This window comes from Ipomoea triloba, chromosome 12 (genome assembly GCF_003576645.1).
Source record: "Ipomoea triloba cultivar NCNSP0323 chromosome 12, ASM357664v1".
NCBI classification, from domain to species: domain Eukaryota; kingdom Viridiplantae; phylum Streptophyta; class Magnoliopsida; order Solanales; family Convolvulaceae; genus Ipomoea; species Ipomoea triloba.
The window spans coordinates 27,414,592-27,431,459 of NC_044927.1; the positions used below are offsets into that span (position 1 = coordinate 27,414,592).

The 16,868-nt window shown below is 37.3% G+C and overlaps 3 protein-coding genes across 3 annotated transcripts in view; 2 read left to right on the top strand and 1 right to left on the bottom strand.

Moving 5' to 3' along the window:
• Positions 1–1,229, bottom strand: part of LOC115998096 (protein DEFECTIVE IN MERISTEM SILENCING 3-like) — a 4,525-nt gene extending 3,296 nt beyond the window's left edge. The window contains exons 1-2 of the mRNA XM_031237569.1: positions 1,063–1,229; positions 59–193 (exon numbers count right to left, since the gene is read on the bottom strand). Coding sequence (XP_031093429.1) covers positions 59–193; positions 1,063–1,086 — 159 coding nt within the window. The 5' untranslated portion in view covers positions 1,087–1,229. The remainder of the gene's footprint in view (positions 1–58; positions 194–1,062) is intronic.
• Positions 1,230–6,136: 4,907 nt separating this feature from the next.
• Positions 6,137–9,140, top strand: LOC115998131 (protein IQ-DOMAIN 14-like). The gene is made up of 5 exons (XM_031237614.1): positions 6,137–6,400; positions 6,551–6,658; positions 7,245–7,538; positions 7,691–8,020; positions 8,385–9,140. The coding sequence occupies exons 2-5, from the start codon at positions 6,578–6,580 to the stop codon at positions 8,970–8,972; spliced, it is 1,293 nt and encodes a 430-aa protein (XP_031093474.1). The 5' UTR covers positions 6,137–6,400; positions 6,551–6,577; the 3' UTR covers positions 8,973–9,140.
• A 1,752-nt stretch (positions 9,141–10,892) lies between these two features.
• On the top strand, positions 10,893–15,305 carry LOC116000520 (soluble starch synthase 1, chloroplastic/amyloplastic). Its single transcript, XM_031240610.1, has 15 exons — positions 10,893–11,338; positions 11,565–11,947; positions 12,134–12,211; positions 12,337–12,461; positions 12,633–12,714; positions 12,941–13,114; positions 13,265–13,346; positions 13,455–13,546; positions 13,699–13,761; positions 13,846–13,935; positions 14,078–14,202; positions 14,282–14,390; positions 14,467–14,519; positions 14,693–14,732; positions 14,879–15,305. Exons 1-15 carry the CDS (start codon positions 11,020–11,022, stop codon positions 15,044–15,046), a joined length of 1,983 nt encoding a protein of 660 aa, XP_031096470.1. The 5' UTR covers positions 10,893–11,019; the 3' UTR covers positions 15,047–15,305.
• The last annotated feature ends 1,563 nt before the right edge of the window (positions 15,306–16,868 follow it).

A 16,868-nucleotide genomic window follows, 5' to 3' on the forward strand; every position in this document is an offset into this window, starting at 1 on the left:
AAAAAAAAAAAAAAACTTATGAAACAATAAAATATCCTGCATAATCAAATGATATAACCTTTGCTTTGTAAGCAGGTGAGTCTAAAATTCCATTTTGCATTCCCTGGGTTGCAAATGGAGAGGAATTGTTCTGACCCACATGGTTCAGCATTGATGTATCATGAACAACAAGTGCCTTTGCATTGTTTGCCATCTGGTAGATGAAAATTAAATAAAACAGAAAGCGTTAGAAATGTCTATCTTCGTTATTACTTTACACATTGGGGTCACACAATCTCAAAAATGGAAATATTTTTAACAATGCTGAAATGTTTTATACATAATTCATATTTGGAAATTAACAATAACAGAAAAAAATCAAAATCTTCATTTCAATTTTCCTATTTCTTTCCTTCTTTTTCCAAGGCATAACTCATCTCATAATAAATAACCAAGAAACAGTAAGCATAAGAATTCCTATTTCCTAGTCTCCTTTTTTTCTCTTTAGCAATGCAAGAGTTCACATGAGAATCACACTCACCCTGTCTTTGGGCAGAGGGAGTAACGCAACACCAACCACAAAAAACTAACTAGCATTCAATGAGATTACATAAAGAAACGAATTTAAGCCTTTGGGTGAAGCTTATTTAGCTGAAATTTTAATCTAATTACTATATAAAAACAGCATTACATGGATTAATATCAGGTTTCAGCACAAAAATTGACAAGCTCAGATTCGTAAACTTAAATAAATCTTCAACATATAGAAAGCATAAATTAGCATACACTGAAGCAAAACCATCCACATTGAACCCTAAGTCCAGCGTTGGGTCATACATTTAAGCTCCCCACAGTAGCTAAAGTAAATAAATTAATTAATCAAGCGTTAAAAAAAATTATTTGTATCTATATACATGCAACACTAGAATTCCATACTGATTACTAGGGTGAGGCAAATTACAGAGCGAATGTGACTGATTATTGAGAAATCATAGAGAAACAAGCTCTGTTTGACTCTGCGAAGCATTTAAAATTTAAAACCAAAAAAATGGAATCAGACGGATCGGGCGAGAGAAGTGAAACCTGAAATTGCTCGTCGCCAATCATCGCCAGCGGCTCAATCGCCAGTGGCTCTTCGAACTGGAGGAGGAAATCGGGACTGGCCGCACGTGAGACTGTGGAAGATGCTGAAAAGTGAAAAGTGACGACAATTGTGAGCTTTCGGTTCTGTACGAAACGGACCGGGTTGAATCAGGGGTTTTGCTCATTTCATAAGTTATACAAGGAAAATTATTGATAAATAAAATTGTGGTTAGTGAACCCTAAAAAATTTAAAATTGTGAAAATTCTTTGATTATTTTGTTGAATCTAATGTGATATATTATTTGCAAATTTTTTTATGTGGAAAATTTAAATTTATCGATGTTACAGATAATAGAACAGAATCGTCACTCTTCTTCTTAAAAGCAGATAGGAAAATCCGCCATGCTTGGGGCCTTGTGTGTGTTGAGTGATCGCCGGATGAGATTTTTGAAAGCAGATAGGAAAATCCGACATGCTTGGGGTCTTGTGTGTGTTGAGTGATCGCCGGTTGAGATTCAATGATCTTGGAAGATAACTGACCCGTCGGTTGAATTGAGATCCAAAGGGTTTTCTGACCGCCGGTTGAGATTCAAAGGATTTTATGACTGTCTGTTAAAATTCAAAATGTTTCATGACCACCGATCGAGATTCAGAGGGTTTTATGGCCACCGGTTGAGATTCAAAGGGTTTTTTTTGGGCGCCGATTGAAATTCAAAAGGTTTTCTAGCCACTGGTTGAGAATAATACGGTTTTTTGACTACCCTTTAAGATTCGAAGAGTTTTCGACGATAATTGACATCCATTTGACAATGAAATTTAGAGGGTCTTCGACGATGATTGGCCTCTAGTTGAGATTTATAGAGTTTTCAACAAGGATTGATCCATGCTAAGATTTAAGCATGCTCACCGCACGATCCATGCACATACAATCCTCATCATAGATTATCTTAATCTCAAATTTGGAGGTCAATCTGGCCTCACTAAAAGTCCTCTAAATCTCAATTCTCATTTAAGGGTCCGTTTGAAAATCAGTAAAATGATTTCTGGAAAATGTTTTCTACAAAATGAGTCATTTTCCAGAAAACAGTTTCATTTCCAGAGTTTGGATGTATTATAGAAAACTGTCTTTGTGTGTTTGGTTCATTTTCTGAAAAATGGATAGAATTGTATAATTAAACATTATAATTGTTTTATTTAAAATATAAAAAATTATAATAGTTATTAAAATAATGGTATTTAATAAAAAATAGAATTTATAAAAAATAAAAAATTTAAAAAAAAATTGTAGCAAAGGTTTTCGGCGATTTTCCCACCTTCTTGGTCCATGGTCATGGGTGATATTAGGGATGTCAATTGGGCCAACTCGCTGGATTTTGAACCAGCCCTGTAGGGTTGTTGGGCTTATCGGTTTGGGCTAAATGGTTTTTCATTTTTTTCTTTTTGGATTGGGTTGGCCCTAAACCTAAATTGTGGGCTGCTGGGCTAATCCAACGGGTTGAATCACTAAATAAAAATTGAAAAATAAGAGTGGGTATCCAAATGGACCACAATTGGTGGAGCGGGATGAGTTTTTTTTAAAAAAAAAAAAAAAAAAAACTTACCTACCATGTCAGAATGGGATAATGTTGATAAAATTATGTTTAATGTTTATATACACACACACACACACACACACACACACATATAAAAGGTACATATACTAACATATAACATTAGTTGCGAATAAAAAAAAAATAGGAGCATAAATTACTCAATACACAGTCATGAGTATTGGTTGCAAGTTTTACCCGTCACTAAAAAAATATGATACCATAAAATCAATTAGGATGATAATTTTTATTTATAAAATTAGAACACAAAAGATGAGTAGTGCTCATCACCACACTTAATCCAACCAACTAATCACCAATAAATGAAATTAAACACCACCCGACATTTTCAAAAAAAAAAAAAAAAAAAAAAAAAAAAAAAGCACCACCCGACAATTCTAGTTGAATTGATCGGACAATTGGTTTGATTTACTTTTTTTTTATATAATTATTTTTCGATTAGAATTAAACCACAAATTTATCTAAAATACACTTTTAGATAGTATTTGTGAATTTTTTTCGAGAAAGGTGCTCCAAAAGGACTAGTTACATCAATTTCCCTTTAAGTGCAAGCATGGAGGGTTGTCATCTACCTAATTAAACTGTTTTTTTGTTTAAAAAAAATCAGTTGTTAATGCAAATTTTATTACTATTTTTTTATAATAAAAATTGTGTCCAAAATCCAAAAATATTGCAGATACAATATAAAGCCATCCTGGACCAGGTCCCATTGAATTTATCACAAGACACTGAAAAGTGAAGACAGACAACATTGACATTACTACTGTTGACCGTACACACTTTTTTTTTTGTCAATATTTTTTTTTGTCAATATAATTAATGGAACTGAAATCTTTTTTTTTTTTCCATTTATTCTATAAATAAATCCAGGGTCTACAAATTTTACTCCAGTTGCACAATACTCTGTACTAGTTTATACATAAATGTATAAAATAGTATGATACGTCTTCTATGAAAATTAGCAGTCTTGTGAAAATGTATGAAATAATATTAGAGCAAATTGCCATTTTGGTCCACTGACTATAGGGGTACTCTTAATTGCAGTCCACGACTTTCAAAAGTGTTAATTGCATACCATGACTATTTAATTTTTGTCAATTTTGGCCACTCCGGCCAAATTCGCCGGAAAGTCCTAAACCCTAAAATAATGATGGGTACTTTAGTAATTTCACATGTCTGTTCTTCTTCTCAGGTGAATTTATCAATTCTTCTTCTTCTCCGACGGCGACGACTAACTCCTCAGAAGCTCTCGACCACCTCCGCCGCTCTGTTCGCTCCACCAGTCCACCACTTCGCAGACGAGCTGGAGTACTCCTCCATCCGACGTCATTTCCTGGCCCCTACGACATTAGTGACCTCAGCCCCAGGTTTTCCGGTCCCTCGATTGGCTTCACGATGCCGGTTGCTCTCTCGCTGAATCCCGGTCTTGGAGTCCATGAACACAGAACACCACCCCTATTTGGGCGGAGATTTGAATACAGATCTAAATGACAATTTTTATAGATAAAAAAGAGCAAATAAACGGCCACACCACGCTCGCCGGTGGTTGTCAAAGCAGCAAACGAACGGCCAATACAGATCTAATAGGCTAATTTCAGCCAGTGGTTGTCGAAGCAGTAGACGAACGGCCACACCACTCTCGCCGACACGTGTTGGGTTTGGGTCGAAGGTGTGGTACGAGGAACAGCTGAGGAGGTCTTTGGTTTACAAGAAGTGGCAGATGATCCGCCGGAGAGGATAAGATTCGCCAGAGAAGAAGAACAGTCATGTGAAATTACTAAAATACCCCTAATTATTTTAGGGTTTAGGATTTTCCGGCGAATTTGGCCGGTAATTTGGCCGGAGTGACCAAAATTGACAAAAATTGAATAGTCATGGTATGCAATTAACACTTTTGAAAGTCGTGAACTGCAATTAAGAATACCCCTATAGTCAGTGGACCAAAATGGCAATTTGCTCACTAATATTATTTGTTAATTTAAAATGATTAATGGTTAGAAATGAAGAAAAAATAAGGACAAAGAAAATGATAAAAGTGAAATGTATATGCAATTGAAAATTATTCGTTTTATTAAATTAATTTGTTTTAAAAAATTGTAATCTTCGATTATTAATATCAATACATATGTTTTAACTTTTGATATGAGGTATCTCCTGACATAGTTCAACTAACTCAAAATAAATTCATAAATTTTATTTTATTAATAGCACACAATATATATTTTATAAACTAGTTAAAATATATATCGCAATTTACATTTTCTATCATTTAATTTTCAAGATAGGAGGAAAGATATAACTTTTATCTTTTGTGGTAAATATTATACTTTTGATATGCGATTCACTTGTAGTCATTGAATGCATATGCCAAGTTGCACCATCAATCCTCCTGACATTCATTAAGAGGCTGTCACAAAAATCCATAAAGAATCATTATTGCAAAAGTAATCACATTATCATAAAGAATCACTAAAATCACTTTATATTAAAAATATATGTATTTAAATCTTCATTGACTATTTATACATTAATCAATCTTATTATAAATTAATAAAAATTTCGTTTAATTTCAAAATGAGTGGTTGAATGCATATATGATTTTTCATTATGATTTTGTTAAACATTTATTTATGAATCAAATATGAATCGATCGGAAAGATTTATAAAATATATATATATATATATATATAAAGGTAACAACATAACAATATAAAATAGTAAATAATAACTTTATGAACAACAATTTAATTTTATAGCTTAGTTGACACATATATTTCAATACAATGCCACGTATAAATAATACTTTAACTTATTGAAACAAAATACATATTTCAATATATTATGCCAGCTGACAAAGAGTTCATAAGATGTTTTTGATTAATCCAATTGTATGGTTTTCTTTCATTGTTTTATGTTCTGTCCTCTATTTTGAGTGGTCCGTATATTTTTTCATTTATAAAAATATATCTTGGCATGATGTCAAATTCGACTACAATGAGAGTTGTCTATGAGTCTTTTTGATTTGGACAGATTAACTATATGACACTTAAACTGATTTCCTTTTATTTGAACCCATGACATCAGACAACCTAAACTGTACTAGTTTAAGTTTGTTTAAATCGATCAATTATGGGCAACTTAAACTTGTGACAAAAAAGTGAAATTACCCGCCCTAGGTATCCCTACATTGGGTGAGACAGTTTGTGGATGGGTAAATCATGGTGACTCAACTGACCAACAGAGACTAGACTTTTGTTCACATACTGCGTACAAGGAGCCTCTTCATTTTGAGATGTTCCTCCTACACTGTCATGAGTGACAGCTTATTGTGGTCTTTTACCAACTAGGTCAGGCTGCCAACGAGCTATATTCAGAAAGCACATTTGAGTAGCGGCTGTGGTTTTTTCATAATTAGCTCACAATTAGGAAGCAATAAAGTGGTGAAGAATAGAAGGTAACGTGAGAATGATAAATACAGCGGCGAATACCAGCTCTGCACTTTATTACTCTCCCCATGTTACATGTATTAATTTCTGATCTTCACTCTTTTCCTCTATCAAACAACCAAAGCTAACCATCTTTTTCCCATACTTTTCCCCTCTTTCACCGCCATCTCCGACCCACAACATTCTACTGGCTAGCTACCTGCAATTCCCAGAAACTTCACTTCCCCAGAATCATGGCTGCCATGAAGATGCCAAGTCTTTCATTGTTCTGCTAGCTACCAGGTTTCAACAACATTTCTGTCTCTGTTTTCTTGTCTTAGGATGAAGATATATATATATATATATCCTGTTTCATAATTCCTGGAGATTCTAATAATGATCATTATTGATTCTTGGTGGTGTTTCCTGTTCATGTTTTCCGATGATGTTTAGGCTGCTTCTTTAATTTGCCTGACAAAAATGGGGAAGAGAGGAAGTGGTTGGTTTTCATCCGTCAAGAAAGTCTTCAACAAACACTCTTCTAAAGATTCTCCGGACAAGGTCAGTACTGAATTTTTAGTCAAGACAGAAGGCATAATGATAGTTTCGTCACAATAATTTTAACTAGAATAAGTACTCTAGATCGATATGAATTTATTAGGTGATAGGCTTTGGTCTATCCCATAAATCAAAGATCATGTGTGAGCATTGTTTAAGGATCAACGGTGTTAGGGATGCTGAAGAAATTTGCCATTGATAGACTTTTTGCAAGGTTTCACCTAACTGTATTAACTCGGTTTCTGGGCAACCTATACATAAATGGTCCCCCTGGGGTGTCCCTATGCACAGCAAATTGATCATGAAATATTGCTATCATTCCACCTCATATTACACGTTCTTTGGGTCATGAGGATACTCTACACTATAATATGACTTGTTATCCTATCCAATAAACGATCACACTAAATTAAATCAACATAGGTTGTCATAACTGAATTTAGTCAAATCAACAAGGTCAATAAACCTTTGTCCATTGAAGTCAAACTTCAAATTCTGTGATTGTCAAGTTAACATGCCAACTTGGTTAAAATTGCCCCAGATTACATGTTCTTGTGCATATGAAAATTAACGAAACATCCTTTTGCAGAAGGAAAATAATGTTGCAGATGATGAGCACAACAAATGGACTCAAGAAGCCCCCGAAGTGGTGTCGCTTGAACATTTCCCGGCAGGGAGCTCCAACGGCGGGGATTCATCGTCTCCTGCAGCTGAAGATCCCGACCACACCATCTCCGTCGCGCTTGCGACGGCGGCAGCGGCCGAAGCAGCCGCGGCCGCCGCCCAGGCCGCCGCAAAGGTTGTCAGATTGGCCGGACGCGGGCGCCAATCCAAGGAGGAAAGAGCCGCCACTCTCATCCAAACACATTACAGAGGATACCTTGTACAAAACCACCATTAATGTTTTCTCCATTAAAACAATCAAATTTGTTGAGCATATAATATATAAACATAAATGTGCAATCCAATTATCAGCTTAGACTTTTAGTTGAGATGGAACACATACTTTACTGATTGTAGTTGAATTTCTCTCAGGCGAGAAGGGCGTTGCGGGCTTTGAAGGGGCTGGTGAGGCTGCAGGCTCTGGTGAGGGGAAACAATGTGCGAAAACAAGCGCTGATGACGATGCGGTGCATGCAATCTTTAGTGCGTGTGCAGGCAAGAGTGAGAGCTCGAAGGCTGCTGTTAGTGAAGCAGAAGGTGCAGATCAAGCAAGATGATGGAGAAAATGAAAGATCAGTGCAGCCTCGAAGCCCAGAAAAGAAGATAGAGACAGATGATGATGGTTGGGGCAACGGAAACCTGCAGAACACTGAAAAGATGGTGAAGAGAGAGAGAGCCCTTGCATATGCCTATGCATTTCAGGTCAGTTTTATTTTTAGTTGAGATAGAATACATCTTTCTAATCTTTTTAATAACTTTTAGTCAAGACAGAATATATCGGTCTGTTCTTATTGCTTTTAGTTGAGTCAAAATATATCGATTATTGTTACGTTTAGTCGGAATAGATTATATCATGATGTTCTTGTACTTTTAAAGTTTTAGTTGAGGCAGAACAAGTCGATATGTTCTTGTTACTTTTAGTCAGACATAACATATCGATTTGTTCTTGTTACTTTTAGTTGAGACAGAGCATATGTTCTTATTACTTTTAGTCAAGACAGAATTGATCAGACAGAACAAGTAGTCCATATATTCTTATTGTGACATTGATCAATTATTGTAACAGGAGAAAGAACATAAATTCTTGAATTTTGATGCAAATGGCTACCATGCTGAGCTGTTTGCCAACGAGGATCCACGCTGGCGGTGGAGTTGGCTGGAGGGGTGGATGGCATCGCAAGCAAAGGAGTATTCAAGGCCAAGTCAGCAACACGACGGCTCACGTGTAACCATTTCCACGGTGGATGACATGTCAGAGAAGACTGTGGAAATGGATTTTCACTCACCGATGCGATCAGAGCTTGTTAAATCAACCAGGTACAGTATCACTACGGGTGAAACGAGCCCGTACACGGCCCGCGGGCACCGGCAAACGCTTTCAGGCTGGGATGTGGTCCCGAGTTTCATGGCCCCTACTCAATCTGCAAAGGCAAAAGTGCGGACCCAAGGCTCGAACAAGACCCAAAGCCCGCCATCAGCCCAATGGAACTCATCAACAAAAAGGGGGGTGACAACTCTTCAAGGCTCGAGAAGCCCAACCCCGAAAAGTTGTGGTAGACAAGTCAAGTGGATGCCCAGTTACAGTCCGGAATCCAGCGGAGATGATAGGGTGTCGCCATTGAGAAGCTTTGGATGGAGACATAATTTTGGTTGATTATTAGTGTTAAATGCCAATTAATGTTGGTTATTGTGTGTATTTATGGCTATCGGTTTGTCATGTGACAACGTTTGTATATTAATGTTGCTTCTTTGTTTGGATAATACAACTTGGTGCACTCAGTTGGTATGTTTGGTCTATTAAGAAGCTATGAGATATAAATAACTTATGGACTATAAGCAGGATTTGGTGATGTAACACCTGTGGTGACGATAGTTGTTGGGGAAATATGAGTGTCATCAAGAAGATCATATAACTATGGTGATGAAGATCACTGAAGAATATTATTATGATAGATAAGTATAATCACATTAGATAACAATTTCCTATTAAACAATGGGCTCCAGTGCATGTCGGCCAGTTGGTTGTGGGCTCTGCCTTATTTACGTTGTCAGTTGAACTTCCAAAGGTCATTCACATTGCACCATAGCCGAGGACCAGCAGTCTAACCAATTTTCAAGAATAAGGACCCACCGACCATGCTTAGTATCCCATCCATTAATTTTCATAAATTTTATTTTTACATAAAAATCGTTTGACTTATCTATTATATTCATACCTTCCCTTTCATTCTATACAAATTTGCATTGAGTCAAGACGATTAAAAATCAATACTGCTTAATTGCGATAATATCTCATATTTGAGGACTAACTTAATCAATTTTATGTAGCCAAAGGTACTAATATGAAATATGTTAAAGTTGGATGGGTTTTGAAGGCAATAAACCAGCTTAGAGAAGAGAGTTTCAAGGCGTTTCTCTTTTTCTCTGAATTTTCCCTTTTTCATTTCTTGAGTAAGACTCAAAGCCTGCGCTGCGTCCAAAAAGCAAAGATTAATGCAGATTTTTTTTTTCGAATAAATTAAAAAAATTAAAAACTCAAAATAACTTGAATTCAAAGTTACTATTTCATAAATGAATATTTCAAAGTGATGATAATACTGAATGAGTGAGTGCCATATGCAGAGAAAGTGATATTTATTGTATAATATTTAATTTATAATTATAAGTTTAGAATTAATAAATTAGTTGATTATCGAAATTAAATTTTGATTCTATCAATCAATCCAACTAGAATAAAAAAAACATATACAAATAGTATAATTTGACATATTTTTCATTTATTTTTGTCATATATATCAAATTCATAACTCTTTAACATGATAGACTGTTACTAGAATCGGCTTATTAGCTCCCTCAAATGGTGACGAATAGGTCGGCGATGATATCGTCTCTATCCCGACCATTCGAGCTTAAGCAGTGGTCGGATACAGTTGGGTCCCAACGAGGCTCTTTATTGATCGGTGGGCCAACCACTTATACGTACAAGGCTTAAGAAGGGAATAATCTCTATAGGTTTGGTAAGGAGGAATAGAATTATTGGGGATGAGAAGGGTGTAATAATAATACTAATAATCAAGGGTAAAAAAAATCATTTTCTTCCCTTTTCCCTTTCTTTTCCCATTGAATTGGAATTTATATTGGGAGGGTATGAATTAGAATTCAACAAAATGAGAAAATTACAATTCAGTACCTCCAACCAAACACTATAATTTGGGTTGCCAAAAAATTGTGTTGTAATTGAATTGCAACTACATCCAACTAAACAGCTCATTAAGATTATCTTCGTTCAATTTTATTCAACGGTTGCAATTGTTGCACAAATTTGGACGGACGGGATTCACCGAAATAAGGAGTATTATCTTTTTCATCGTTTTCACAGAAATAGCGGAACCTCAGCCGTCCGTTGTACCAACAGGCAACAGAACTCCATGGCCAGTGGGCCATGGCCCTCTGCAGATACATGCTCACGTGTCTTCAGGAGACAATTTCGCGCCAAGTGTCACCGATCCGTAAGACGACGCCGTTTTGCACCCTCTCGGAATTGGTGAAATTGGCTTGAGATCCTAGGAGAAGTGGCACCACAACTGTGCATTTGTATTCTCTCATGTCTCTCGCTCTCTCTCTTTTCCTTTTTGTCTCGCGATCCTTTACGTATAACCGTTCTCTCTCTCTCTCGCGCTTTCTCTCTCTAAATCTCTCCCATGGAGGCTCTGTGGGCCTCGAGAATGCTTTGCTGCAGGCCGCCGTCGTCGGCGTCTTTGTGCTTTCACCGGACCGCTCTGCAGAAATGTGGTGTGTTTGGGCAAGTGAGTCTTTCTTGTTTGCGGGCGAGGCAAGGAAGCATAAAAATCCGATCTTTGAAGGTTGGGAGGCTGTATAGTACTGCAAGGAATGGTTCTCAAGAAGATGGGTCCTCTGTAGCTGAAGATGACAGAAAAGAACAGGAGAAGGGTCTTTTGTTGGGAGCACAGAGGGATGGCTCCGGCTCTGTTGTTGGGTTTCACTTGATTCCTCAATCTGGTATGTAAATGTGTTCCAATTCCCAATTCCCAATTCTTCATTCTCAGTTTACTGCTCAGGAATTATGTACTTATTGCATGATTAATAGGTAGGAATAAAGGTTTAATCTTTTGGTGTTAATATTGTTTGAATGAATGCTAGTTAAGGTATATCTATTGGGCACACTTGATTTTGTAAGTTTAAAGATAAATGAATTGGAGTGACTAAAAGATGATTCAATGTTCAGTAACAGGTGATGAAACAGTTTCAGAATCTAATGATGATGGTGGAGAAGATGAGGATGCAGATAGTGATAGTGAGGTGAGTGAGGAACTGGAAAATGAGGTGGAAACCTTGGCAAGAACAGTGTGCAATGTTGTTTTTGTTACTTCTGAGGCAGCTCCATATTCTAAAACAGGGGGGTTGGGAGATGTTTGTGGCTCTTTGCCTATAGCACTAGCTAAGCGTGGACATCGCGTCATGGTTGTTTCCCCTAGATATTTGAATGGATCCCTTTCAGATGAAAAGTTTAAGAATGCAGTTGATCTTGATCTGAAAATCAAGATCTATTGGGCTGGTGGTGAGCAGGAAGTAGCATTCTTCCATGAGTACAGGGCTGGAGTTGATTGGGTAAGAATACAGATTTTGCAAGGGAGGTTCAATTACTCATCGCTTTCCATTGATGAATCGTATACTTCCATTTGATAAAACATTCTCTAGAATCGAGGATATGAGGATCAAGTTCATGCCTAATGAGCTTCCCATGAATGTTTATTCGGCTGTTACAAAGAGCTATTTCTGTTTCTTTGCTGTCAGGTTTTTTTGGACCATCCTTCATTCCATCGACCTGGAACACCTTATGGTGACATTTATGGTGCTTTTGGTGATAACCAGGTGATGTTTCATTTTTTTGTCTCCTTGATTTCAACATGACAAGCAGTTGGCTATGTAATTTGTCATAACGAGGTGAAGTGAAGTTTCATTGTATTGATTTCTTGTTGCCTTTTCTGTTTAAACAGTTTCGGTTCACTTTGCTTTGTCAAGCAGCCTGTGAAGCTCCGTTAGTTCTCCCCTTGGGAGGGTTCACATATGGGGAGAAATGCATGTTCATTGCTAATGATTGGCCTGCGGCTCTGGTTCCTATGTACGTGTGTGCTTCTCATTTTTTCTGTTGATGGTTAGACTCCACTCAGTTCAACCCTTGCATTATTTTCCACTGGTTGACAACTAAGTGGGCTATGGCCTTACATAGTCATTGGTGCTAAGCCTTGGCATTGATATATATATATATATATGTGTGTGTTCTATGGTTCAGATTTTTGGCAGCCAAGTATCGCCCACACAATGTTTATAAGGATGCTCGAAGCGTTATTCTGATACATAACCTTGCACATCAGGTGTCTTTTATACTTTTCCTTTTTTCTCATTTTATGCAGAAACGAAGACATAGTTGCTTTTACCTGAAAGGCAATGGTGTTTGGAAGATAGATTCACATCACAATTCACAACAAACGGATAATCCATTTGCATTCGAATGTGCTGATTTAATACAATTCTTCATCTTCTTGTTCTTGCTCTATAGAAACATTCTAAAAATGCTTTCTTTATTTTGCTTTTGCATAGGGAGTGGAGCCTGCAGTGACGTTCAAGAACTTGGGATTACCTCTCGAATGGTATCCGGCAGTGGAATATGTATTTCCAACGTGGGCAAGGACCCACGCACTTGACACTGGTGAAACCGTGAATGTTTTGAAAGGTGCAATCATCACTGCAGATCGCATAGTGACAGTTAGTCAGGTGAATCGTTTATAGTACACACTCTTCCTGTTTTTGAGATGCATTATTCAGTTCTTAACCCGTAAGTTTCTTTGTCGTGAACATAAACAGAAGATTATTAATTTGTAATTTACTGGTCGTGTAAATTCTGTATTTTGCTTTCTGGTGCAGGGTTATGCTTGGGAAATAACAACTCCCGAAGGTGGATATGGACTACATGGACTATTGGGTAGTAGAAAGCCCGTTCTTAATGGTTGGTCTGTTATTTTGACTTTTTAGGAAATTCCGTTATTGCTTATTGGTTATCGTGCATTCTGGTCACAAATGAAAATGTGAAATATATGTGGCAATGCTAATGCAGGAATAACAAATGGAATCGACGTCAATGAATGGGACCCATCAACCGATGAGCATATTGCTTCACCTTACTCCATTAATGATCTTTCTGGAAAGGTAGTAAAGCTTGTTATGAGTTAGTGCAAATACACTTGGGGTTCTCCAGAAAAATCTTTCTAGCGTGTAAAAGGATACTTGTAAACTTGGGACTCATTCTCGGTTTCTTGTGTGCTTCACTCCATCTTACTCCAGTTGCAAACACATTGCAGGTTCACTGTAAAACTGCTTTGCAAAAGGAATTAGGCCTTCCAATTCGACCGGATTGCCCATTGGTGAGAGGTTTACTATAATTTTCTTTCTAATAAATCGATGGACCTTGCTCCGCGTTGATTTTAACTCTAAATTCAATTATTTAGATTGGATTCATTGGGAGATTGGACTTCCAGAAAGGCATTGACATAATCCTCTCGGCAACTCCTGAACTAATGAAGGATGACGTCCAATTTGTAGGTTTCTTCGGTTTCTTTTCTAGACTTGGCAGTCGGGATGTGTTTCGATTTATATCTATTTATTCATTTTTATGCTGTATGTTTGTTCCTTTTCGTGTTTATTTCTCGAATAATATTTGACTGATTCCATGTATTTCAGGTAATGCTTGGGTCCGGTGAGAAACAGTACGAGGACTGGATGAGATATATGGAGTCACAATATAAAGAGAAGTTCCGAGGATGGGTTGGATTCAACGTGCCTATTTCGCATAGGATAACAGCCGGGTAATTTCGACGTCTCGACACTGAAGCAAATGTCTCGTTAGGTACCTTTGTTGACTTATGGATGCTGTCCTATATGCAGCTGTGACATCCTATTAATGCCTTCGAGATTCGAACCTTGTGGCTTAAACCAGTTGTACGCGATGAGATATGGCACCGTGCCCGTTGTTCATAGTACCGGGGGCCTACGAGTAAGTGAAGGTCAAACATTGTAATGCACTTTCTACTAGGTTCACTTGCTAAGCATGCCCTCCGTTTACGTCTCAGGATACGGTGGAATCTTTTGACCCGTATGCCGAGGATGGCGGTGCAGGCACCGGGTATGTATCCGAAATCTTGAACACGACAATTCTATCGGACAATTGATTCTTTTTTATTAGGAAGAAACCAATACTATATTCTTTTGTATACTCTTTCTACCCGCTTTGATTTACTTTCGGTAAGACACTTCCCTTTATTCAATTCATGATGCTTTTGTTATACCGTTCAACAGGTGGACATTTTCTCCTCTATCAAGAGAAAATCTAGTGGCTGTAAGTTCCCCACCTGAAAATTTTTCTCGACTGAATTATTTGTTCTAACATTGTTTATTAGAACTTAGAAGTCATCCACTTGGCAGGGAATTTAACGTTTGGTTATTAGAATTTCCTTGAGAATTGTTGTTTTTCCCGGTTTGCAGACACTTAGAATAGCTACCGGGACTTATATAGAACACAAACAATCGTGGAAGGGATTGATGCAGAGGGGAATGGCGAGGGATTATTCGTGGGAAAAAGCGGCGGTTCAATATGAACGAATCTTTGAATGGGCCTTCATGGACCCCCCATACGTTAGATGGCCGAACTAGAAAGAAATCGGACTAAATCCTCGTGATAGATTCATAGTTCGTGCTGTGATAGCAGTGAGTTATGCTGCTCCATCTTTCTTCAACTGCGCCATTCTTTTTGTCGAACTGGCTTCTTTCTTTCTGATGTCTCTATAGCACTAGCATAGTTGCATGTTGCAGATGGAGAAAAGGTTTTTTTGTGTGTAGAACATAAAGCCCATGTGACAACAAATTGTAAAAACATCTTTATATTTTTTTAAAGGAAATTTGTTATGGTCAAGTTTTGTTGGTTTGTTAAAAAGAAAGGTGGGATTCATGATGCAACATGTGCTTTACAGGGAGCCATTGTCTTTTTGAAAGTGAGCATCCCATGGAGGTATGGAATCTTTGTCCTTTTGAATTTCAATATAATCTCTTGAAGATTTTTCTTTTATGTTATGGCTTACCATATATGTAGTATGATAGTAAGTTATGTTGTTTATGCATAGTAGATCTGGGCTATTTTTACAACTATGTAGAGGTGAATATTTGATTTGCTTATCCTCTATGCCTCATTTCCTCGCCTTGAAAGTTGAAACCCTCGGCTTATCCTCCGTTTTTCATTTTCTCGTCTTAAACTCCCGACATGTCCAGTTTTACCTCCTATCCGCCTATCTTTCATTCCTCATTTCCTCGTCTTAAACTCGTAACATGTTCTGTTTTATCTCTTATCCGCTTATCCTCCATGCCTCATTTCCTGGAAAAAAAACTATGCAAATGAGGATGAAAAGGAGGGAGTTTATGGTAAGTATGAAGATGTTCCAAGTATTCCCAATATGGCTATGCATTCACTATTGCATGGTATTATTGTATTGGTCTTTTTACCAATTACAAGACAGTAGAAATGACATTTTTGGAAATTTTCTGATATGTATTTGCCTAATCATAATGCTTTTTGTCTGTCTATTTGCACCCTTCTTCCCAACCTGTCAAACCTCAAAAATGGAAACTGTACTCTATTTTAAGGTGCTGCACTTGGTAATGCATGCCACTGTATGCACAGGGTTATGCAATTCCATGCAGAATCCAATACATTTTTTTTGGGTGTAGCACGGGGCTTTTACCGTCCAACACAGTGACTAATTCCCTTGCTGAATTGTAGGCACCTCGTGGAACAGTTGGCCTGGAGATTTAAAGTTGCTCCAGGCCTAAAGCCAAGAGGATCGAACTCTTGACCTTTACATACTACTTCAGAGTTCGGACCATGATGGCATCTGATAGCCCTACCACTATGAAACTAATATGGTTTTAGTTCGAATTGCGTTTACAAAATATGACTCTTACTTGGAGAATATACGTACTCAAAGCTTTCTCTAACATAATGCACCATACTAGAGTCGATTTTCTAACCTTACAATTTTTTATATATCTCAATTTTTGCATCTTCAATTCTCCTTCCCTGTCGTTTTCTAAATTTGATGAAATCAGTTAGTGAAGGTAAAAGTTGTTAACTTCCTTTCCCATCATCAACTATGCCTCCCGACCACCAACCTATTAATGTGCTATATGTGCCTATAGCCCATAGGCATATCCTCTGCACTTGGCCATAAAGTTGGGCACATGATTCTTTCCATTTCTATTTTGCTTGTGTGTCCATTGGATTTGGACCAAATGCCTAACCACAACATTAGTTTAGCTATAGACATCTTTTGAATATATATTTTACTCCCTAAATTTCCACCAACAATCTTATTTAATGTGCTAAAAAATTATGGGTGATCGTCTAATCGAGAACCCCCTTCCCTTTTTGTAAGATTTCAAGTGAGGACAAGATGACTATTCCTTAGCGACATTGCGTTCTAGC

Bases quoted from the DNA above. Each gene is read 5' to 3' on its own strand.
- LOC115998131 (XM_031237614.1), top strand. From the start codon at position 6,578: ATGGGGAAGAGAGGAAGTGGTTGGTTTTCATCCGTCAAGAAAGTCTTC. The intron at 6,659-7,244 runs GTCAGTACTGAA...ATCCTTTTGCAG, and splicing joins CTAAAGATTCTCCGGACAAG to AAGGAAAATAATGTTGCAGA. The intron at 7,539-7,690 runs GTACAAAACCAC...AATTTCTCTCAG, and splicing joins CACATTACAGAGGATACCTT to GCGAGAAGGGCGTTGCGGGC.
- LOC116000520 (XM_031240610.1), top strand. From the start codon at position 11,020: ATGGAGGCTCTGTGGGCCTCGAGAATGCTTTGCTGCAGGCCGCCGTCG. The intron at 12,212-12,336 runs GTGATGTTTCAT...CTGTTTAAACAG, and splicing joins GTGCTTTTGGTGATAACCAG to TTTCGGTTCACTTTGCTTTG. The intron at 12,462-12,632 runs GTACGTGTGTGC...TCTATGGTTCAG, and splicing joins CCTGCGGCTCTGGTTCCTAT to ATTTTTGGCAGCCAAGTATC.